Below are 24,061 nucleotides of genomic sequence, written 5' to 3'. Positions count from 1 at the left end.
TTACGAATGGTTCTCTGCTGACTTTTGCTTAGCCCATGAATTTGTTAAGCAGTATTTTCTGCTTAGTAGATCCATAAAATTGGGGTCTAGTCTGAGCTTCAAACAGTATCGACTAATCCGGCGAACATAATTACATGTAGAAGCCATTTTTAAGGTGGCACCACATCCAGGCACATGCCACACGCATTCTTAAAAGACGATTTTGGTAACCCTATTGGACGAGGGAACCCGGAGTGCGTGCGTACTACCTGAGCGCGACTCGCACGAGCCCGGTACCACCGCAGAAAATGGCTGCTGCCGGATTGGTCTGTAGACTAATGCAGCGAACAAAAGTGGCACAACACCCACGCGCATGCAACATGCGTCCTTAAAAGACGAGGCACGCGCGCATTTGATCGGAGCCCGGAGTGCGTGCGTACTACCTGAGCGCAACTCGCGCGAGCCCGGTACCACTGCAGAAAATGGCTTCTGCCGGATTGGTCTGTTGACTAATGCAGCGAACAAAATTGAAAGCCATTTTTGAGGTGGCACCACAACCACACGCATGCCACACGCGTTCTTAAAAGATGAAGCGCACATGCATTTTGGTAATCCTATTGGTCGAAGGAGCCCAGAGTGCATTGAGTATTACCTGAGCACGACTTGCACGATGCCACCTCAAAAGATGGCTGTCGCCGGGTTATTCTATTCATAAGTGAACCTGCTTCCTCATTGTATTTTTAGAATTGGTGGGTAAAATAAAATTCCCAGGTAATCGTGCGACTATCCACGTACACCATTTGACATGATGGCTAGACATGTGACGAGGAAGTTTGTGCATTTAACTTAAAAAAAAAAAATCATTCCATTCAGTTAGATTTTAAAGATTACTGTTTGTTTGCCGAGCGCTGTCCCTGGACTGCCCTTGGGTAGCATTGTCATGTTGATTGCGAGAATAAAACACAAGGAACTTGGGATTGTGTGAAAAATGTAGGGACTATCCCTCGACTTGAATGAAAAGAAAACGGTTGATATTGTTGTCTGAATAATATTATAATTTCTCACAATAGGTTTTGTACCAGGTCAGCTCTGACGGAAAATATCAAAAAAGGGGAAAAACGATGGCTTTTCCCTGTTTGTGTGCATACATGTTTATGGACACGTTTCAGGTTAAATACATACAGTAGTTAATTATTACCTGAACATATGTATTTGAATTTAATTTGTGTACTTAATAAAGTTCAATGCGTGCATTTACAGCACATGATTGTCCAAAGTTTAACGAGTTGTTATGATTGCAGCTGAGCTAGTACAGGTTTTCTCAGGGTAGTTTGCTCAGCAGCAAAGCTTCATGTATCAGGAGTACCAGTATATTTAACCCTCCTGCGACCGGGATCTGAACAGACAAAACATCAATCCTCTTCCCCTGCCATGCCTTTTACGCAGGCTAGTCACCAACAGTCAGATCATATTTCAAGCAAGCACTGTGACTAGTCAATTTCAGTCAACAGACAAAAACAGGCATGTGGTAGGCACAGCTGGCTTACATCACCTACATGTACAGTCAAAGCATAGCCGTATCAAGGTACATAAAACAGTCACAGTCAGTCAATCCTACTTTATGTAGGCTGGGAGCTCTTAACTGTTAAAAACAGTCACTTGGCACATAATGTATGTTTGCATAGGAGGGATAGTAGATTATGTTAAATTGTACCTGTTTTCTCCATTCTGGCTTCCTAGAATGACTCTCCTTGGAAAAATATTTTAAAAAATCCTGATGACAGGCACCTTTAAAGAAATGCTGAATCCTGTTTTCCATTACCACCAATTATCTTTGGATTATTTCATGTTTTGAATGAACAAAGAAAACAAATTGTTGATCACTTCAATTTCTTAGAAACCAACAATAGTAAGGCCCATTTGGCCATATATATCGCGTCATGCAATGTTGGATGCCATTTGTGCGTAGGAATTTCATCGGAATTTCAACAACGACTCGGCTATTTCATGGCGCGCTCTGAGCAGCAGTGTGATGTAATTGATGGCGCGTGTAAACGCCGCCAGACCGCAAACAATATTGAGGGACTACAATCGGACTATAGAGGGACTTTCCCCACTGCATAAGGAGTAGACTGTTAAGTGTTGTACAGTGATTATGGCATGAATGGGGGAAGTTAAGCATCAAAGGCTAAAGCGGCCGCTCTTTGTGTTTTACAAAACACACCTGGCAGGAATTTGTAGATCCCTGGATTGTCCGAGGGAAAAAGAAAGGTCAGATTGGGTAGAACTTCTCAAACAAAAGAGGGGAAAACTTGGGGAAATGGGTATTTAAGAAAGGTACAATGTATATTGTACCCGGTAGCTGTTCATTACGATACATGTCTGTAGTATTTTGTATTCTTCCTTTTTGTAGTTAGGGTGAGTTTTTTATGGTACAAGCTTTTGTGCAGCTGGAATTTAGAAGGGAAAAAAAAGCTTTTAACAAATGCAAGAAGGGGAATTTAAGGGGAAACGGGAATGGAACATTGTAATTTCTCATCTATGGTGTTGGTGGAGTTTTTGAAATCCTGGATCGTTTGTTCATTGTTAATAGAGGTGCAGGCAAAAGGGTTTAGCAGTGAAATTCATAAAAAAGGAGAGAGAAAAAAGGAAAGAAAGGAAATGTGCCAAGTGGAAAAAAATTGGGCAAATGGATTGAAAAGTTGACAAAAATGGATGTTGACTAGATTGTGTTTTTTTTTATGATTGTGAACTATAAAAACTCGCTTGACAGAATTTGACATGTATTTTAAGCACTAATAATCAGTCTGCTTGTGTACACAGAGTTCCCTGTTCAAAAATAGGTCATGATTGTTGTCTTTTTGATATTGGCACATGTAAATGCATCTGTGGCTTAAATGCAAACTTTTATTTCAATTTGTACTGCTAAAGGTACCAGTACATCAGTGTGTATGAATTGATGTTCTCAGATGAAGAATGTAAAATATAGAATGGTTAATTATTTCACCCAATTTGCACTTGTCTAATTAGTCCATTATCACCGGTGTGGCATTGTTGTACACTGTGTTTAGGCCCCCAAAAAATAGATCTGCTTCTGAGTACATGGCATTCTAAAATAGGGTATGTACCGGGTAGGTAGCGACATTTTTTGTTTTGGCCAATTTTTGTGTACAATCATATGGAGCCGTCTGCGTGTAGTCAAGGGTAAAAGGTAGAAATTGATGGTTTGGGGTAATTAAACCTAATTTTTTACCATAAAAAATATTACGGTAGGGGCTGTCAGAATAGGGTAGGTAGGGAAACTATTTGGGTTTTTTTGGGCCTTCCTCGAAGAATCTATAAGCCAAAGAGTGCTGTTCAAGGCAGTTTCAGGCGGTATAAGGAGTAACAGGTAGGGTGCTTTTGGGCGGTAAAGAAACTAAAGAGTAAAACCCATTTCCATAAAAAAGGGTATTTTTGTTTTGGGTAAGACAGCCACTGTCGGCACTGTAAGTCAAACTCTGTTTTTATTTGAAATCTGATCTTTTGTTTTGATGTTCCTAAAACATAACCCAATTAGCATCTGTACCACATTGCATAAACATTGTGGTTATTCACGGAAAAATCAGTAAAACCACTGAGTGCTCGGGTGGTTCCGGGGGCTACAGTGGGTGATAGGCGGGGCGGTTTGGGGCGCTATAGTGACTAAATTGTTGAATGAAAACATCGTGAATTTAATGGAACTTATATCAGGAAAAAAATGGTAACTTTACATTGCTATAGCGAATAAAATGAAAACATCCTGAATAATAGAACTTATATCAGGAAAAAACGGTAACTTTACATCCACCGCAAAATTCTGGTTCCTGAGGTCTTTGAAACTTGAGCTACATTTTGTATACGGCTGAATAACACAGTATTTGAAATGTTCAGTTTCCTTTTTAGAAAACTGGGCAAGACTTTGTTTGCAGTTTTTTTCTTCTTTCAAATTTTATTTGCTCAAACATGTACATGACAAAGTACAGCAGTTATGGTTCTATACCAGTCAATTCCCCCCCCCCCCCTGGAAAAAATTGATTGTAGCTGTGTCGTGCTTAAATCTTCATATTGTAACTTGTGTTTAATGTAACAGCGATGAAAAAAAATCAAGTTGTAAATCTGAACATGTAAAGCAGCTGAATGTACAATGCATGGGGTAGGCGTACATGTAGTAGGCTGTCCTCAAAGTGCGTGCCCTTTTTGTACAAATTTACTGATAACAATGAAGTTCTACAGTCATGCATTGTTATGAAATGATCAAGTTTTATTTCCCAATGGTACCGATATCATGTGACCCAACATCACCGTTGTCATTTTGCAATGGCCGTGCGATTTTGTACTGTTCAATTCAGGAAATAGGCTTCCCTTTATCATACGAACACAAAAGAGTTTCTCAGCAAGTGAACTACAAGTTAGGTAATGCATCAACTGTTTTCTGATTTCATCTGCCAATAAAATGTACTTCCTTGTTTGCGCACGGCTATAAAAGAAAAGTCAGGAGGAATTGCCGTTGTTAAACATTTTGCTACGTGTACCTGGTTGAATAACATGCATTGTCATTACACAGAGAAAAAAACACAAAAAAACGGCTGTGTGAAGTGACTCTGCAAGTCTTGGGATGAATGTTGCAGGTGTGCTGTTTAATTGACAGTTGCGGTTGTGTAAAGGCAACGTGTAACCACTGGCACTGGGACCCAACTTGACCCAACTTGATACCAGGTGTAGTTTGAATCCAGCTGAAACAGGATGCAGTAAACTACAAGTTGAACTTTTACAACCCTCTTTGGACTTATAAGTGCAACTTGTCATCACATTTAAGGTGTGGGTAGAAGGTGCATTCAAGGTGCTGAATCTGCAGGTGCACCTGTTGAACTGTTATCCTGCATTTGGATTTTCGGCTGTGGGATTTTGAGCGTGCTGTCTTGGAATCGTTCTGGACTTTGGAAGACAGATGTGAACATATCTGCTGAAGTTTGTGAGAGTGGCTTGATGGTAGGTGAGGGTTGACCTCAAACTTTCTGGATGTTTCGTTTATTTATAAATATTTAATACAGTAGTTGAACTTTTTTTTACCACAAAAAGAGTCTGACATTACTTGATAAACTGAAATTGTTGTCATTAATTATTCCCTCTCATCATTGTATTACAATGTACAATACAGTTCAGGCTTTGCCCTAACTGAGTAAAAAGTATCTTACAGCAAACTATTATGTTGTTTTGTTGATAAAAAAAATAGGAAATAGTATCAATGCATTTTTTTAGACCTTTTTATAAGTTTTGGATAAGGTTTTTGGCAGATTTGCTTCACAATAAGTTGTACTTAGTGTGAAGAAAAACGCCAAAAATTCATGAATTTCTTGATAAAATTTGTCTGCATTCAATGAGTCATGAAGAAATTCAGTAGTTTACTGTACATGTGCTCGAGTGACTATGGAAATTTTCCACATTTCCTTTTCGGTCTATTGTTGCTTTAACTATCAATAGTAAAGCGACTATCAATAGAAAAAGAAAGACAAATTATTTAGGTCGCTCAGGTTTTTCCCAAAGTTGCCTTTTGATTTGCTGGAGGTCTGTTTGTCACGTACATTGTACATTATGTACAGTAGGTCCTGTTTTTGTGGTCAGTTTAGTTCCTGGATTCTGTGTGTAGAGAAAACCATGTTGTGTTTAGATTCAGAACCCTAGCCTTGTTTGGTAAAAGGCTTCATTGTGCTCGATCATTGGCCGTTGGCAATAATAATTTACCTGGAACTGGAATTTTATGTGACAGGAGTGTATCTGCAATTGTGAACCTTTTTTTTGGTAAGCTGCCAATGAAAAATGGCTACTTTGAAATTTTTGAAGTGAATGGAAGTTTGCAAGGACTATAGTCAGTTTTCCTAGATTTATGTTGCCAACATGTGCCGCTGCGTATTGACTATTTTACAGTCTATTTTAAGCCGATGATGACATTATTACCAGCACTAAATCTGGCCGTAGAGGAACACAGTTGAAACTTTATCAGATAGCAGTGGTGGATGTTTCTGGGCACATGGTACTGTTGGTACATGTAGCGTTTTAATATGTATGTAGTGTTTCACATTGATAAACTTTGTATTAGATAGTCGTGGTGTAAAATTTCTGGGATTTTGTGATTGTGAATGTATGTACCGGTACCAGCAAATTACAGTGTGACATTTTCATTGATGTAGTTGACATCTTGAGTTTCTGGAGCTCTTCCATGAAAAAAAAATTATAAATTAAGATCCAGATGCCCAGATTACACAATGTAGGTCAAATGGAAAGAAGTACAGGTACCGGTAGGTTAGGCTAAATGTCATGCTCTGAGATATTGCTAACCCCAGCTGAGGTTTGAACTGTTGACCTGCTGTGCCAGTTTGAGTCGGCATTTAATGTCACCATTTTTGGTAGATCTGGCTGCAGATGTAGTACATGTACCATTCTACTTAAATTCTACTTTTCTTGAATACGTCAAGTTGTGTTGGAGAAGTTGTCCTGCCTACAATATGCTGGATGGAATCCAGATGCTGCAATTGCCTTTTTGTTAGAGTCACTCTGATGAATTGTCTCAAACCAATCAAGTCATCACAAGTCATCCTGTCGCCAGTAGGCCTTGACATGGCCACCTCTTGGTCACTGTTCATACCCTGTGACTCGTGGCCTGACTTGGGTCATTCCATGCCAACTGTTCTGAATTTTGGGAGGTTGTCAGGTTGCTGTGTTGGAAAAGTTGTCCTGCCTACTTGTACAGAGTCACTGTGCTGAACTGTTTTCAAATCATGATCAAGTGGTCATGAGTAATCGAGTCTCAGGTAAGCTGTGGTCATGTGACCATTCCTTTGTCACTGTTCACCCCCTGTGTACTTGTGACCTGACTCATTGCCAACTGTCCTGAATTTTTGAGAAGTTGCCAGGTTATTTTGTGGGAAAAGTTGTCCTGCCCACTTGTGCAGATAGAGTCACTCTGCCAAATTGTTTTCAAAACAAGTCGTCACAAGTACGCTAGTCTCAGGTAGGCTGTGATATGGCCATTCCTTTGTCAATTTTCATCCCCTGTGCCTGACTTGGATCCGCATTCCACACCAACTGTCTTGAATTGTTGAGAAGTTGCCAGGTTATTTTGTGGGAGAAGTTCTTTTGTGCAGAAAGTGTCACTCGCCAAATTGTTTTCAAAACAAGTGGTCACCAGTACCCTAGTCTCAGGTAAGCTGTGACGTGACCATTCCCTTGTCATTCTTCGTCCCCTGTTACTTGCAATCTGACTTGGATCATTCCACACCAACTGTCTTGAATTGTTGAGAAGGTGCCAGGTTATTTTGTGGGGGAGAATTTGTCCTGCTCAATTGTGCAGATAGAGTCACTCTGCCAATCTTTTTTCTTCAAATCAAGTCGTCAGGAGTACGCTAGTCTCAGGTAAGCTGTGACATGACCATTCCCTTGTCATTCTTCGTCCCCTGTTACTTGCAATCTGACTTGGATCATTCCACACCAACTGTCTTGAATTGTTGAGAAGGTGCCAGGTTATTTTGTTGGTGAAGTTGTCCTGCCTACCATATCCTGGATGGAATCCACATGCTGCAATCCACAGTCTTGCCTACTTGTGCAGAGTCACTCTGCTGCATTGTCTTCAAACCAAATCGTCACGAGTCATCCAAGCCCACATAAACTGCGACAAGGCCATCCTTTGTCATTTGGCTCAACCCTTGTTGCTTGCGACCTATATAGGAACTTGTGAATGGATTTTTGATGTGATTTTGATTCACTTGTGATTGACCTCATTACAAATTTGGAAGTGGAGTTCCTGTCATACACTGGTCTGCAAATCGGCAGGGAATGGAGAGTGTGAACTTTCCAATTTTTTGACACAAAAAAAAAACACGGCTCGGACGAAAAGGAACAAGCACAATTAATTGAGAGCTGTGACATGCAGGTCGAATGCACTTTACAGTTCAATTTTGCACTGTGCACATCTGTTAGACAAAATCGAGTAAATGGTTGGTAAGTGTCCGATGTCTCGACTGTAATTTCACCCTCTGCAATGAGTGATAAAGTTTTCTACTTAACAAAGTTGGTTTGAATTCTCTTTGATTGTTTTTCCCGGCAGGTCACCCCAATGTTGGATGAGAGACTCCGATCACCACTAGGGGGTAGAGAGGAAGGCGCTGCCGCCAGGTTCCGATAATGTCTGAGCTGATTCTTGCCGCCAAGCGTGGACTCTACCACCGTGTCTTGGCCGAGGTCCGGGAAGGGGCGGTGATCGATGCCAGAGACAACGAGGAGGCTACCCCGTTGTACTGGGCAGCTTGCGGGTGAGTTTTAAGCTCTTTTGTGAATACACCAACCATGGTGGCAAATCTGATTGCCGTTCAATCCCCCTTGCCAGTGCGATTCACAAGAAATTGGCGGGAGAGGCAATTGTAGTTAAGCGTCTTTGCCCAAGAGCACAAACACCATGTTTCTGGCAGGGTCGGAACCCGCGCACCATCCTATATGAGTCAAACACCGTAACCACTGGACCATGGCATTCAACTTGTTACCTCCTCTTTTGCAGTGGGCACTCCGACATCTGCAGGCTGCTTCTTAGCAAAGGAGCAGATACCAACTTGGCTGTCCAGTGGGGGTCGACACCCCTCCACGCTGCAGCGGACCGGGGTCACACGGACTGCATCAAGTACCTCCTCAGATAGTAAGACAATAAATCAAGTAAATTTCAAAAAAACAGATTTGGACGGGATGTCTGGCTGACTTGGAGTCGGTGTTGAATTCTTTCAATACCACCTTGTTCTTCATTACACTTTTTAGATGCTGAGAAGGACGCGAAAAATAATGCTCTGAAGTATTTCAATGTTTATGAAATGGGATTTGGTTATGAAAGTATTTAGATAAATTTGTAAGAACAGATTTCGACTGTTTCCAACTTTTGCAATCGAAAGTCATTAAAAGTGAAAATGTTTTTATTGCTCACTCAGAAAATAATAGCAGAAGATTGTGCTGAGGAAATGTTGATGAAAATTCTTGAAATTGTAAAAAAAAAATTAACATTTGGAAATTCTGTCTGAAACCTTCAGTGGTGCTGATGTAAACGCCCAGAACAACAACGGTGACACCCCCCTACATCTGGCCTCGTTCCGGGGCCACAAGGAAGCCTGCGTCATCCTGGTGGCCCATGGTGCTGACCACAACATCCTCAACAACCACGGCAAGACATCCCACCAAGAAGCCCAAGGGGCGCAGCATAGGGACATCACCAAGATCTTCTCGGACAAGAAAACTGGTAAATGTTTTATGTGATTGAATTTTTTGCCTCCGGGAGTAACATTCCGTGAATAACATTCCGCGAGTAACATTGGGTTTAACCCTTCACCGACGCAAGGTTATAAGCACTGTTCACTCCATGCTGTCTGCAGGCTTGTGAGAACAAATTCACAACCTAACTTGAGTGGGACTCGAACCCAGGACCTCCTGCCTACTAGTGTGAACCTCTTACCACTCGACCACCAAGCTTTGCCGGGGTCAGCTGGTCAGTTCAAATCTAAAGTAGCAGTGGGTGCTGCAATTGATCAGTTTATGTCATGGAAATCTGGCATATCTTGTGTGTCACTGTTAAATCATTAAGGGATCGATGCGTAAAATGAAGCGTTTCATCCTTTAGGTCAAGTTTGAAATGCCTGTTCAGAGAGAGACACCATTTGAATCAAGATATGTGATAGAGAGGACCTCCCCCCCCCCCCCTCCCACTTTTGTGTTGGCCATTGCGCTCCCAGAATCAGGAATTCTTTCGAGATATCTAACGTAGGGGGATATGTTAGGTAGCAATTGTCTGGAGTGTGTATAGGACAAAGTGGGTACCACACGGTCTCAAATCTCAAATTGGTAAAACTGTTACGTACATGTTTGCAGTTTGCACTGAGAATACTGCACAAATTTGATAAGTGTTGGATGAATGACACCTGTAGGTTTTTCATGGTGGACATGAACAAAGTATGGAAGGTTTGTGGCAACACCATGTGAATTTTATCACTCTTGAGTTGTGTGGTTCTAAGAAGAACCGGTTGTTTTGACTCGATGTTTCGAACAGTGTGCTCTGTTCGTCATCAGATGGCTGTAGGAAATCCGACCATAATTGACCCGCTGTTGTTCTTTTTAGAGTTGGCCAATGGTGTGGGTAGCGGGGTCTTAACAGATTTGGGTAAGATAATATTTTCACCCTTGTGTAAAACTATTATCTTGGCTGAAAATATTATCCAACCACAATTAACTATTATTACACATACCATTTTTTGTGTTTTAAGTGTGTACAAAGTTTGATTTTCCAAATACATGCATGATAATGTTTGAATTGATTTGGTTTTATTTTTTTATTTTGACGCATTTTTTAGTTTGCTTGCTTTATTTTTATTTCTTTTTAATTACATTTTTATGTTGAATGCTCCAAATTTATGAATTGTGTGCTTTACCAATTACTGATCACCACCAGCTTAAAATGGCATGCTCCATGCATGGTCAAGCATTAAACAGTATTCATATCCATATTTTTTTAGTTCCATGACTGACACCAATATTTTCAGAAAGGCTAAATACCGGTACTGATTTAATCATCCTTAACCCCCTAGGCCCTTTTGGTTAGGAACCATCCTCAATCCTGCAAAATCCTCCAATTGCTACCGTATAAAAATTGGATTCAGCCTCAATCCTCCAAAATCAACTGTTATTTCTTGAATTTGTTCAGTGGAGGGCTGACCATTGTCTCAGTCCTCAAAATCCTCCAACAATCGCTGTAATGGGTTGAGGCAGTGCTGATGACATTCAGAAGCAGTGCGGATGATATTGAGCTTAATACAGGGCCCAATTATGTATGACTGAACATAAACAATGCTGGGTACAGCCTACGAACGACACAATGCATCCTCCAAAATCAACCGACACTTTTTTTGCCATTCAGCCTCAATGCTCCAAAATCCTCCAAAATAGCCAGGAGGATTTGGGAGGATTGAAGAGGGTTAGGGTTAACACTTACTCTGCCCAATCAAAAAATATGCAACAGCAGGGAGCTCCTGATGGACATTTGGACTGAGAAGAAAACAAAAGACTTTTGCCAAGGCTGTTAGATCTTGATAGATTGTGCAGGATTCGTAGTTCTGGCAACCATTCTCTTGCACATATTATCAGCAAAAACCATGGCTCAGCATCTTCCAAAACATGAAGTTTTGAAGAATGCTTAAATTACTTGGCACACGACTCACAGCAATCGCTCTCTTTGATATTTAGGGGTTCTTGCACATATTAGAGTCAAGTTAGTTAAGCAAAAACCATGGCTTAGCATCTTTCAAAAACAAAAAGTTTTGAAGAATGCTTAAATTACTTGGCACACGACTCACAGCACTAATTTTTAGTCAATAGTGTGTTTCTAAACTGATCATTGAGCTACGCTTGTCATTGACGAACTAACCACAGCATGTGCATTTTGCTCTTTCCTCTTCTGTTCCTCTGTCTTTGCATCTGCAAAAACAAAAAGCTTATCGAGCCTCATCCTACCCACTTACATTACCAGCCAGCAAGGATGTTGTGATGACGAGACAAAGGCTACGAGCCAGCGATAGCGATGATTCGTTGCTCCGGGCAAAGAAGACTAGCCTCAGAAAGAACCTCCTTGCCTCCTCACTGGAAAAGCAAGTGGAAATGCGAGAAAAGTAAGATGTTCATAACTTACGTGGATACTTTATGGTAATGCAATGTTTGTCTTCAGGATTGTTGAGACATACTTCACTCTGTCCCCTCAAACAATCCATTGGAGAACTTCTTGGCTGGATTGGCAGTTGTACAATGTTATCCTTGCTATAAAGTCAGTGAGTGCATTTAGAGTTGCCAGCTAGAACTTGCTGTTGCTACAAAAAGGAATTAATCCACATCTGTCCAGATAGGTTTAGGTGCTCGTCCAAGACTGTTATTAATGGAGTCTGATACAATGGATTCTCATCACAAGTATGTAATTGATGGGAGGCACTGTATGCCAAACACAACCACATTGGTAAAAACATTCAAGATCCGACTTTCAAACAGATTATTACGATATAAAATAACCACAATTCCCATGTTTTATTTCAAACAGGCCTGGAACTAGAGCAATTCCAAGTCATCTGAATCAGCTCTCTGATGATGCAAGTAGCTCATCAGCCTTCCATCACCACCACAGACCCTTCTCAGACCCGACTCCTGCCTTTCTTGGAAGGCCACTCAACATCGAGGAGTTCTCGGACCCAGCCAAGTTGGACAATATCTTGTCTGAGGAAACAGACTTCCACCATAGACAGGAGGAGACAGAGCGAGATCATTACATCGTAGCGATCGACAGCCTCCAACTCAAAGTGGCGCTGCTGACGTCTCAGAAAGAAGCGCTGGAGATGCAGCTTAGGGAGGGTGGAGGAAGTCCGAGCCAGGAGCTGATCCGAAAGGAATTGGAGCAGAAACTAGGAGGGGTGTCAATAGAACTTGAGAAGCAACGGCATGAGAGGAGAGCATCAGATGCTCGCAGCCGTCAGCTAGCAATGGAGCTCTTTCGCTTGAAGCATTCGCAAGAACACCAAAAAAGGCCTTCTATGGGTGACCTGCCAACTTATTCGTCTTCAGATACATCCGTAGGAACTGAGAGTTTGATCTCAGAATACAAAAGCTTGTGTCGGACAAAGCAGAACACAGAAAGGTCGTTGACGAAGAGTATTTGTAGCTACCTCCAAAAGCCTTATCTATGCCAGGATTCTAGTCTTGAGCACGTCTTTGCTCTGATGCAGGAAGGCAAGGCTGCCATTCAGATCCTGAAGACCTCAACCACAAAGAGACTATGTATGATACGATCAAGCCTGAACGACATGAAGGACGAGTTGTCGTCAGATGAGACTGGGAAGCAGTGGACATTAGAGGAAGACTACAAGGTCATGGATGGAAGGCCTGTTGACCGAGAGTTGAAGCAGTCCGAGGATGGCTTGATTTCTCAAATGTGCATTCGGGTACTCTGCAAGGATCAAACATATATCATGAAGGTAAATTCTATTTAGAGTGCACAAGTACCCTGTTTGCGCTGAAAGTACAACACATGGCTGTCAGCGAAGGACACTTCTACGTTAGGCCAAAAAAAACAAGTCTCCGGTTTCTGGTATGGAGCTTGCCCCAAAAGTGGTGCGGCGACGCGGCTTTTTTTTTTTTTTACCTGATTTTTTTGCTTCAAATGTCGGCTGATGACAGCAAAATGGTGCCTGACTAAACTTAGTACAAATAGGCCTATATGGGATTGGGAGTCCAGAGAGGCCACATAAAGCTTATTCTCGACCATAACCCCACCTAAAAACACGTTAAAATTGTGCAGCAGCAGAATTCCAGTCAAACCAGTGAGTTTGGCGGTTTTGAGACATCATCTTTTATTGAAAAAAAAACTTTTTCATTTTGCCCACGCCCATGGCTACGGCGACGCGCGCGCATACCAGAAACCGGAGACTTTTTTTTTTTGGCCTTATGCATTAAAGACCACACAGACCAACAAGGAATAAGACCTCTCACTTCTTTACTGGTTCCTACCTCTGTTTCAAGTATAGAAAGTTATAGTTGGTGCGGGAACCACCCTACTTAGCTCTCACTGGTGCTTGGTGTCGATCCCCACATGTAGACAAGCGCGCAACTTACGCGTACCCACAAAATGCAAGTTATTGGCTACGCAAGTACAAAGCACCTTTTTTAATTTGCACGAGGAGTCCATTTTCCCCGCCAGTAACAATGAGAAGTTGATCTTATGGTACTCTTGTCTTCAGGCATGCAACTTTTCGTCGGATCCACTGATTTCCTCGTTTTTTACTTCTCATTAAGGCCATTACAAATGAAAAATACTGTACAAAGTTTTGTGTGGTTTGGAGTTTCCTCATTTTTTTTTCTAAATTCCCAGTTGCATGCCTGTGTCTTGTACTAAGCTCACTTAAAATGTTGAAACAAGACTATACCGAAGATGTGTGCTTTTAATGGCAGAGGTAAAAAATAAAAACCACAAACTTTCAAGGGAAAGCCAGGAACAAACAGACTTGAATGTGAAGTTAAGTAACACATGTGGAAGATAAAGTGTAAAGATGCATGCACCTCTGCTGTCATGGTCTTATGGTCTCCCAACACAGAATCTAAATTTTTATGTCGGGACTAACAAACCTTATTCTACAACTTTTGGTTACTTTTGGTACAGATATTAATGAACCACAGACGGTCTCCAAAACCGCCGACCCACCAGTGTACAACAGACTCCTTGGGAGCTGAATTCAGCGTTCTGAATTCCCTTCACGAAGCACCTCACCCTCACATCACCAGAATATGCCACCACTTTGACATTCCAACCTCGGAACTCCGCAATCTATTCGACGTCTCGTCGCTTCTGGGCAGCGCCCACTCTGGACAGTTGTCAGAAAGGACTGCCATGGTCATCTTCCCGGATTACTGTACGACTTTGGACCACTTGGTTTCCTCGCTAGGCGTGGATCGCCCAAGCTCGCACAGACCCACTCAAAATTCAAATGAGGTGTTCGTACTTCGACTATTGCTACAGCTTCTGAAAGCTCTGTCGTACCTGCGTGCCAACGGCGTAGCTCACAGAGACATCAACGCCAAAGCCGTAGTCATAGACTGGAACATGAGACTGGTACTGGGGGAGTTTGGTCATGCCAGAAAGTTGCAGAATGATGAAGGCCAAGGAATACCGTTTGTTGAGAAAAGCCAGATCAGTGCCGGTAATCCATTAGCATGGTCACCAGAGCTGCTGCAGTATTCTATCCACGGACCACCAAAGTCATGGCAGAAAGTGGTAAGTATTTGGTTTACGATAAAATTACTTTAAACCTAACCCTCCAGGGTATGTTTGCTAGAACCCTGCCAAGCACAGCAACGTGCAACACTTAACTAAGTGACAAGCCTGCCCAGTGTAGCAAGATCCATCAGGGGAAAAGTCTCAAGGCCACACTGCCTCAGAGTCCGTGGTCACTGCACGCAGCAAGATACAACTGTGGCACTGTTCAATGGGACTTGGCTCTCATACTGGCCATTCATGCACTGGTGTTGGTAGCTGAATGCATCAAAGTGCACCAGTTCTTTTCCACCTGGTGCACTGTGTTGCGTCTGGCAGGGTTAGGGTTAATAACTATAAGCGATTACAAAAATGAACCCCATGACAATTACCAAAACAGTTCACAGGTCAGTTAAAGTTTTATATCAGTTGATGAACATTTTCTGAATTTTGATTATTGCTATATGTTTGCTTTGTTTGGCTTTAGAGCCAATCAATTACCCAGGAAGAGGTTGCCTGTTCATACCTTTTGGTATCATCCAAGGCGATTGTTGATGTTTTTGTTGACCAACAAGATACCTTTAAAATGTCTAAAACTGTAACAAAAGTACTGCTACATTTGATCAAATAAAAAACAACGGGAAACCAACTAAGTACCCGTTTCTCACTATGAGGTTGAAGAAATGGGCAGTATGGTGCTCCAGCGGTTGCAGGTTTGAGTCTCACCCCAGTCAATTTCTTGGTACAATTTTACATTGATTAAATTTCAACAGTCAATGCTGTGACCTAAATTCATTCTGTGCACTCTACAGCTCACACTCATGGATGTGTACGAAAGCTCCGATATGTACAGCGCTGCTGCCATGCTGTGTGATCTCTTCACAAAACTGCCGGTGGAGGAGTCGTCCCCGCCACTACCGGAGATGACAGCCCACTCGTTACCTGGAGTATGCACCAAGCCTCCTGGCTTTCTATCCAGCGAAGCGCAAGCTTTGTTTGACCGTCTTCTCAGAGACAACCCAGCAGAGAGGCCGACCTTGCAGGAGGCAACTTTGAGGTAAGACCGTGTTTGTTTTGTTTGTGACTGAGGCAAAGTGTTTATGAAGAACTTGAGATACTACAAAAATTTCTCTATCGACGACACACTTTGTCTACAGAGAGTTCCTTGACGGGCTGCTCAGTGTGGCTTTCTCGGTCTTATGAAATTGTTTGAGAAACCAACTGCAAAATGAACTCCAGTGGAACTAAATGTGATTTGTTTATTTTTTAAAATCCTTTTTAGGACTGGTATGTTGCTGTATGGCCCAAGACTGTCGGCCGTGAACTCGGCTCAAGATGTGGATGCATGGGTGCAAGCACAGGACATCCGAATGCTAGCTACACCACCTCTACTGGACACAAGGTAGGGCTATTCTATTACTTATCCCACAAGAGCAAGTGGAACACGTTTTTATAGTTTTTTTTATAGGAGTTTTTAAAGGACTTGGATATTATATTAATGTGGCGCTTTATACTTAAGGTCTCAAAGCGCTTCACAATTATTACCCCTGATCATCAGGCCATGAGACCAGTTTTTGCAGCAGCTCGAGATCAGCGCAATCTGGTCTCTACCTTCACAGGTACCCATTTACACTCCTGGGTGTAGAGAGGCAATTGTAGTAAAGTGTTTTGCCCAAGAACACACGAATCATGTTCCCCGTCAGGGAGTCGAACACTGTAACTATTGGACCACAGTGCCATATAGTTGAAGGATATGGGGTGTGCTCTAGTCCTTTCAGCATGCCAGATTTTTCTCCCACATTGGCACATTTTGTCAGCCTTGTGTTAGGTTTCACAACCTGATTCCTCTTGCGCAGATGGTAGTGATGCAGCTACACAGGTAACCTGAGATAACTTGGGAGGTTCTGGTTGGAAGTACAGTGCTGTGGCCCGACAGTTATCACACTGATACCTAACAAACAAAGCTGATGTGACTCAGATCATGCTTGAGGTTAAGTCACTTGAACACAAGTCCAGTATAAGATGTCTGTAAGGCTTCTCCAGAAATTCTTGATCTGTAACTCTAGCGCATTTGTTCATATTTTTATATTATATATTTCATGTTTTCCTTCAGAGAGCTGGATGAGCTTGCCAGACGTCTTGACTGGGAGCTCTGCCATGACCACATCCACTCCGTGTCGACCAGTGAGCTGTGGCAACTTTGTAATGACCCTCTGGTGGGTTGAAGGAACACCGTCATTGTCGTTTGAACAAGTTGCTGTTTGTTGTGATTCAGTTACGCTTCAGCAAGCAGTGAAAGAAGATCATCTTTTCTCCTGCTGGCTGTTCCGAGAGATGTTGTTGTAGGAGCAAGACAACAGAAAATCTTGTGAAAAGGTTGTCCGAGTTAGCTTCAAAGATAAATCACAAAGGTGCAAAAGGCATAAGGCTTGCAGAGTTCCGTTCCATTACGACAGCTACAAGACTGAAACCAAACAGTTAGTTGGGAATGTGTTTCTGTATGGGCTCCGTGCGCGAACAAGTGAGGGCGCTTATTTAACATCTTCGAGAGCCAAGTGGACGGGACACTTTACATGGGCGTACTGGTTCGCACGCACGTAGTGCGCAAAGTACGCGCAACTATTTTTATTCTGACTGTGCACAAAGCAAAGCGTCTTTGCGTGAGCATCAGGCGTTGTTGGCAATGCGTTCAAATGTCACTCTAAGCGGTCTCCCAAACTCTCCCTTCCTTACCGTTGAGGGGGGTACTTGTGCACGGAGCCCATACATCAACCTCCAACAAAATTTGCTAAAATCCAACACCTGATTTTTGCTAGAACCAAAAGACAATCCTATTGCCTTGTGACTGAGTCACTGAGTAGAAAGACTGACGTAAACTGAGGATTTCAGGTCCGGCACAAATATGCAAGCTAGTCTTGTTAATAATACGGGTGGATAAAGAAGTGTAGAGCCCGGTCACTGTAACTTTACGCAGGGCTTGAAGTTGAATGGTCATGTATGAAGTTGTTGGATTTTGGCAGATCCAAGAAGTTTCTAGGAAGAAAGTCTTGAGGAGTCTGGGTTAAGAGGATCCGACCCTGCTGTGAATAACTTTCTGCTCAAGCAGTAAGATTCCTGCAACGTGGTAAGGAAGATCTCAGATTTATCCTGACACAACTTGCTGGAAAACAATATTCCAGAATCGTGTCCAGAAACCAGATTTGAGCTGATTCTGACACAGAAAAGCTGCTGTCAGAGTTTTAGGATCAATCTAAGTGGGGAGGTGATGTCATGAGGAACCCTTAATGGGTTTGTATGAGTTGTGAGCTGCCTGCTCATATGCACGTCTTTAGTCTGTTTTGTGTCCATTTCTTAGTTAAGCCTGCAGTTTAGAAATGGCCGAAAAAGGCAACAGACCCACAATGGACTGAAAACGTGTGTAGAAAGGCGGCTGAAGTGTGACAGGTGTGCTCTTCAAGGAAGGCCTGCGGCAACTCCTGAACTATTGAGCTGTGAGTGCATGTCGGACATTAACAGTCAAAACGTCATGGTGCGGTGCTTTAATGGATCGGTCTGTTGACATTTCCTGTTGTAGTTTTCGGGAAATTGCCAGATTTTGGGGAAGGTTGGCAGCAGGTCATGAATTATTTTCTCCTCTTGAGCAAAAGGTTGAACTCTTAGCCGTATTAAGAATCTTGCTCTGTTATTATTGCATTCTGATTTGTTGCATTATTTGGTCATGTTTCGGTACCTGTGCAGCATCTTGAGCTTTTTGTAAATGTCATGTAAATAATTTTTATAATTCTGTATTTCACACATGCTTGCTGTTTCTATTTCAAATTGTAGATAGTTACTTTGCCTGTAGCTGCGATGTCGGATAGATTGTGAAACAAAATAAATTTGAAATAATTTCTTTAAAAAAACAGCCTGAAATTAATATACCTCATAGTAAAAGCATCGTAATTACTGCGTCCTAATCATTGCATCAAAGTGTGTGGCAACGCAATTGACCGATAAGTAATATGTACATTTATACGTTTGGTTCACTTGCTGAAACTAAAAAGTGATAGTATTTATATCACAACTTTCTATTTGTATCATATTAAATGAAAGTAATGTTTCATGTAATCAGAAATAGTAAATTCTGTAATATTCTATATTGGATGATGTTAGATTTAAAGAAATCGCATACGTCACATTGTATATTGTTTATGCTTGCATGTATTTTATAGCTAGTTTTACTAATACTTACATCTGAATAATTGTTACTCAGTTCTGATGAAATTCATCAAAAGTGATAATCTTGGAGTAGACCTATTCTGTATTTTACAGAATATTGTTTATTGTGCCATGATAGGGAGTCTGAAGGAAAAAAGTAATAACTTGAAATTAAGAAATTGATGAAGATGGGACATGAACCTGTAACTGTTGGAACACTGTACTGTCGCTCTAACATGCGAGCTACTTTTCCTAAAGTTTTCAGTCTACCAATTTTACAATAACTTTCTGAAGGGGATGACAATGAGAATTCACATAACTGATATACAAATAATGAATGTTTGTGAGTGCAATGTTGAGAATATTCATGGGTTGAAAGATGGAATGTTCCATTTGAATGGAACATTGCATCTTTCACTGAATGAAACTATTCTCTCAATTGCACGATTGCAAAACATTCATTATTTGTTTTATATCACATCCAAGTAGATCTTTGTCATTCGATTGGTGGATAAAACTTGTATTCAAATGACAAGGAAATACTTGGGTATTATATAATACTTTCTAGACGTTGGCATCAACAATACCTGAAAACAATAGAACAAAAGCATCTTTCTTTGCTGCCACAAAGATCTCAAAATCTCTCAACAGTTGAATAGAATTCATAGTTCTTACAAAAACGCATTTTTAAAAGCATTTTCTGCAGCTCTTTTCCTTCAGACTTTCTGGCAAAACATATGTATGCTGTAACAGCGTTTTGGTTGTAAATACAGTAAAATAGCTGTTCAGGTAAACTTTTGTCTGTTCAAGGTTTAATTGTGTAAAATGTCTAGTTACAAATTTAATATATATTTTTTTGCAACTCTTTCATGTAATATTAAGTACACCTCATGTAATTGTAAAAAAATTATATTGTTTTTGATTGCTACCCAGGAATAAAAATAGAGGATAGATTTCAGGCAACGGTTTGTTTTATAAATCTTGTGATATACATGTAGTTGCCTATGATTTTATGAAGCCAACTGTATAGATGTAAAATTTAAGCGGGGCATTTAAGCGGAGCTGCTTTAAAAATATCATAATACGTTGTACAGATATGAAGCAATTGTTTTTACTTTTAATCAGTTATTGTAAACTACATTTGTAGCCAACTTCTGATGTGTCAGTGTTTTATCATACAAACTATATCAGTTCAGTGTTTGGGTTGCTTTTCTGAAGGGGCCACTTTTCATTGTTTTGTTTACGGTCAACGGTTTTTCCAATAAATGTAAGTGAAAGTTGGCAAATGTGTCCCCAAATGTGCCTTTGATTAGAGGAGAAATTGGCAAACGGCGTACCAAATCAATATATTTAAATACAGTTTTTTAAAACAACTATTTTTCGCTTTAAAAATTTGTGAGCAAAAAGAAATGTGTAGTTTAATAATCAGCTTGTTATGTTAAGTTACTCCAATATATTAAATATGGTGAATATTTAAAGAAATTATAATTACAGGAATGGCAATTTGAAAGGATGTTAAATGCCCTGAGGCCATGTTTTTGAAGAGGAAACTAACTGATTTGGAAGTATTTCATTGTATTTCAGATTCTAGTCATGGCTGCTAGGTTGTAGTAAGGAAGCATTCCCGTTACATTTTGGAATGCATGTGTCTTAATGTACCGTTAATTCCTAGATAAACAAACTAATTGGTACGCGTGCCAACTTGTTTCAAGCGGTTTATATACCAGGATGACAATAAAAGGATGGAAGGAAAAAAAATCTGGTCTTAACTTCTTTGAGCAGTTTATTGAGGGATGTTGTAGGTCAGTTTTCAGACAAAATATTTGCAAGCAATTTTACGCATCACTTCGGATGGGGTGCATACCTATGTTCCCCAATACCGATGTTCCCCGAAATCCTTACGATATAACCCTAACCCTTTCCCAAATCCTGAGGATTTCGGGGAACATGGGTATTGGGGAACATCTGGTAGACCCCCTTCGGATGGCAGTGAAGGGGCGAGGCCCTTTACTAATCATACCCCATCTAGGGTGTGCATTTATGGGTAGAACAGGAACCAGTACTTTATTGAAGTCAAACATGGGTACCCGGGTATCCGTAAGAGAAACCCAGCCCCAAAATTCAAATCTCGGGAGTTGCTGTTCAGGTTATTCATAAAGGTGCGCAGGATAACACTACCACGGGCCAATTTCATAGAGCTGCCTAAGCACAACATTTTCTTAAGCACAAAAACGTCTTGCTTAATAAAATCAGGGGCCAATTTCATAGAGCTGTTTAAGCACAAAATTTGCTTAAGCACAAAAAAGTCTTGCTTTATAAAATCAGGTTACCAACCAAAACTCCATGCGATTGTTATGCTAAGTAAACAACAACTAAATACCAGTCACAAGCAATGTACATCACATGGAGTTTTGGCCGGTAATGTTATTTTACTAAGCAATGTTTTTTCGTGCTTAAGCAAATTTTGTGCTTAAGCAGCTCTATAAAATTGGGCCGTGCACATCAGTAAGATACAAGTGTGTATATGTAGGCCTACAGTGCAGTTGACAGGATTTGCAACTTTAAAATGCACATAAATGTGAACTCTTGTTTTGATTTAGCCTGATTTCCATTTTGAAAATTCCCTAAATATGGCACACTAAACTTTTTTTTAACTGTCTGAGAAGTTACTAAGTAATTTGTAAAGTTGGTTACGGCTACCCAATGCCATAATCTGGAACCGGTTCCTGTCATCAGAGGTCGGGTACTCGCGTACCAGTCCTAATGCACACCCATAATACCATCCCTGTGAAACTGTTTAATAATAAATAAATAGTTACTTCAATTTAATTGTTTCGAATTATGTAATTGCCTTTGTGTTTTCTACAAAAAGGAGTAAAGTTCAAATAAAACAAAAACATTATGATATTCTTGACACCCTCCCCTAAAAAAAAAATGAAAAAGAAAATTACTAAGGAAATGATAGCATTTATATGCTGACACCAACATTGAAGTTCACTGTTTCTTTTTACAAATTGTGGAAGCATGTTCATTCATTGGGTGGTAGCTATTGCCTCCATGCATTTGAACTCAAGACAGTGACATTAATTAACAAATAAAATCTAGTTCACTTCCAACGCTGAAGTTTTTATAAATAGGTGTGGAGTAGCCCACACAATGTGTTACATGATGACAATGAGATTTCTTTCATGTAGAATTTCTATGAGAACCTGTCAAAGTGGTACCTTCTGCAGGTGGTAGTCGCACATAATTGATTGGATCTTCCTATCCACAGGAAACATATTTTAAAGGGGTAGAGGTGTTATGGAGTAGATGTGGAATAATATTGCCCACGCAGTTTCACATGTGAGATGACTGATTGTTGCAATTTGTGAACGTTGCAGAGAGAATATTGCATCCTGACGCCACTTTCTTTTATCATTCTCTCAATAGAGGTCATCTTTGCAACAATGTTGAAAGGAATGAATCTGGGACTGAGAAACATTTCCAATTTTGTTAGGCAATGCTTGGAAAATGCACTCGACTCTCCATAGACTTTGTACACAACAAAAGAAGTGGCGTCTAGATACTACACTCTTTCCAAAGTGGCATAAAGGGTCTACTTCATAATATACTCGCATTTCCTGTTCTTTTTTTTGGGTGGGTTTTTTTTGCTAGATCACCGAATAACTTTAATAATCCTTCTTGGAATTTTGTACCACTAGGTTGAAAGACGAATTTAACTTGCTCATTTAATTTTCCTATGAAATTGGGGGTTAATCAGATTTACATAATTTTAACTATACTCCAAGGAAAAAAAGGAAGAAACTTCATTTTCACAATGTTTTGATTAATTGCAAATGCGAAATCATATTGTTTGTAGCAAACATATTTTTACCAAACTGGTTCTTAGGCCAATTTTCTGGTTGTCAAGAAATTCTGGTAGGCCTATTATTAAACGGTACACAAAGACAGTAACCATCGAAGGTAACCAACGTTAACACCGAATAGTTAATTCCAGATCTTCTAATAAATTGCCGCGTTCGCACTCGACTACACTTTACCGCCTGGTAAAAATAATGGCAGAAAGTTTTGCCAGACAGTTTCTTGGGGTAGAAATTACGATTTTCCTGCGCGGTTTACGGTTGGTGCCGTGCGACTCAGCGCACCTTGCGCGTTCACGGTACATAGCGCGGTGATCGCCATCTTTATTTTCGTGTTGCGCTTTGTCGTTGTCATCGTCATTTTACCCCCCAATTTCCCTCAAAAATTCAAACCCTGCCCTTTATCTATGACATACCTGCATGTTCTTAATGTCGCCAACTAGTTTGGTAGGTCAAATAATTTAAAAGTGGATTTTGTTCTCTTATAGGGAACCGGGCCCGTACATACACGATCGTCCCAACTTCTGCACAAGCTGGCCAAAATTATCGTACCAAACGAAATCAACCTTGTGCTACCTTCGGCTTACCTTCTTGAGAAATCTTGCTGAAATCCTTCCAAAAGTCCTGCATTTTTTCTCCAGCTGTATCGCCTGTGGCTACTCGTTTATATCCTCCGCAAGTAGGAACTTGAAGTTCCCTGAAGTTCGCCTCAAAATGTGTCGAACTGCGGTAATTATTTGACGCGAGCCGAACGAACAAAACAACCGATTAATTTGTTTAGGTTTTGCACGTCGGGCGCGCGCGAAACAATACCACTTTTTTTGTAAAACGTGTTAGTGCTATCCCACAATTCCAAGGTAAAACATAACTTGTTCGTCTGCCAAGTGCCGATACACAATGCACGCATATACCAGGTGGTTTTCTTTTGAAGTGTAGACAATGCCGCTGGTATGTAAGCTTTCAAATGGTATTTATGCCGTTCACAGAAGGTAGTTTATTGTTTGAGAGTGAAAAACTGAAAATATTGAAGACGGGCGTAAACAAATAAAGGGAACAGGAAAGGCAAGAAATTAAACCCTGGTATATTTTCTTTAAAATGGTGTCCTAGAAATTAGAGACCCCTAACTAGGAAAACAACATCTTTTTTGCTTGTGACGATCTGTGGCCTTGCCCCGAAGAAACTTTGTGCTAATCA

At 40.8% G+C, this 24,061-nt stretch overlaps 1 protein-coding gene across 7 annotated transcripts in view; it reads left to right on the top strand.

The window, feature by feature from the left end:
- The window catches only part of LOC119719177 (ankyrin repeat domain-containing protein 31-like), a 36,886-nt gene extending 16,125 nt beyond the window's left edge, over window positions 1-20,761 (top strand). For 4 of the 7 annotated variants that reach the window (XM_038188529.1, XM_038188530.1, XM_038188533.1 and 1 more), the window contains 9 exons: window positions 8,102-8,306; window positions 8,549-8,683; window positions 9,066-9,271; window positions 11,513-11,687; window positions 12,107-13,034; window positions 14,216-14,827; window positions 15,619-15,863; window positions 16,089-16,208; window positions 16,920-20,761. In XM_038188529.1, coding sequence (XP_038044457.1) covers window positions 8,179-8,306; window positions 8,549-8,683; window positions 9,066-9,271; window positions 11,513-11,687; window positions 12,107-13,034; window positions 14,216-14,827; window positions 15,619-15,863; window positions 16,089-16,208; window positions 16,920-17,031 — 2,661 coding nt within the window. In that variant the 5' untranslated portion in view covers window positions 8,102-8,178 and the 3' untranslated portion in view covers window positions 17,032-20,761. Of the gene's footprint in view, window positions 1-4,448; window positions 4,990-8,101; window positions 8,307-8,548; window positions 8,684-9,065; window positions 9,272-9,937; window positions 10,187-11,512; window positions 11,688-12,106; window positions 13,035-14,215; window positions 14,828-15,618; window positions 15,864-16,088; window positions 16,209-16,919 lie in introns of those variants that run through there. The other 3 variants (XM_038188531.1, XM_038188534.1, XM_038188535.1) reach the window with 3 other exon arrangements.
- Window positions 20,762-24,061: the final 3,300 nt, after the last annotated feature.

The sequence above is a fragment of the Patiria miniata genome, unplaced genomic scaffold (genome assembly GCF_015706575.1).
Source record: "Patiria miniata isolate m_02_andy unplaced genomic scaffold, ASM1570657v1 HiC_scaffold_8, whole genome shotgun sequence".
In the NCBI taxonomy this organism is placed as follows: domain Eukaryota; kingdom Metazoa; phylum Echinodermata; class Asteroidea; order Valvatida; family Asterinidae; genus Patiria; species Patiria miniata.
The sequence above is the reverse complement of the archived record's forward strand: the minus strand, read 5'-3'. Positions and strand labels throughout refer to the sequence as shown.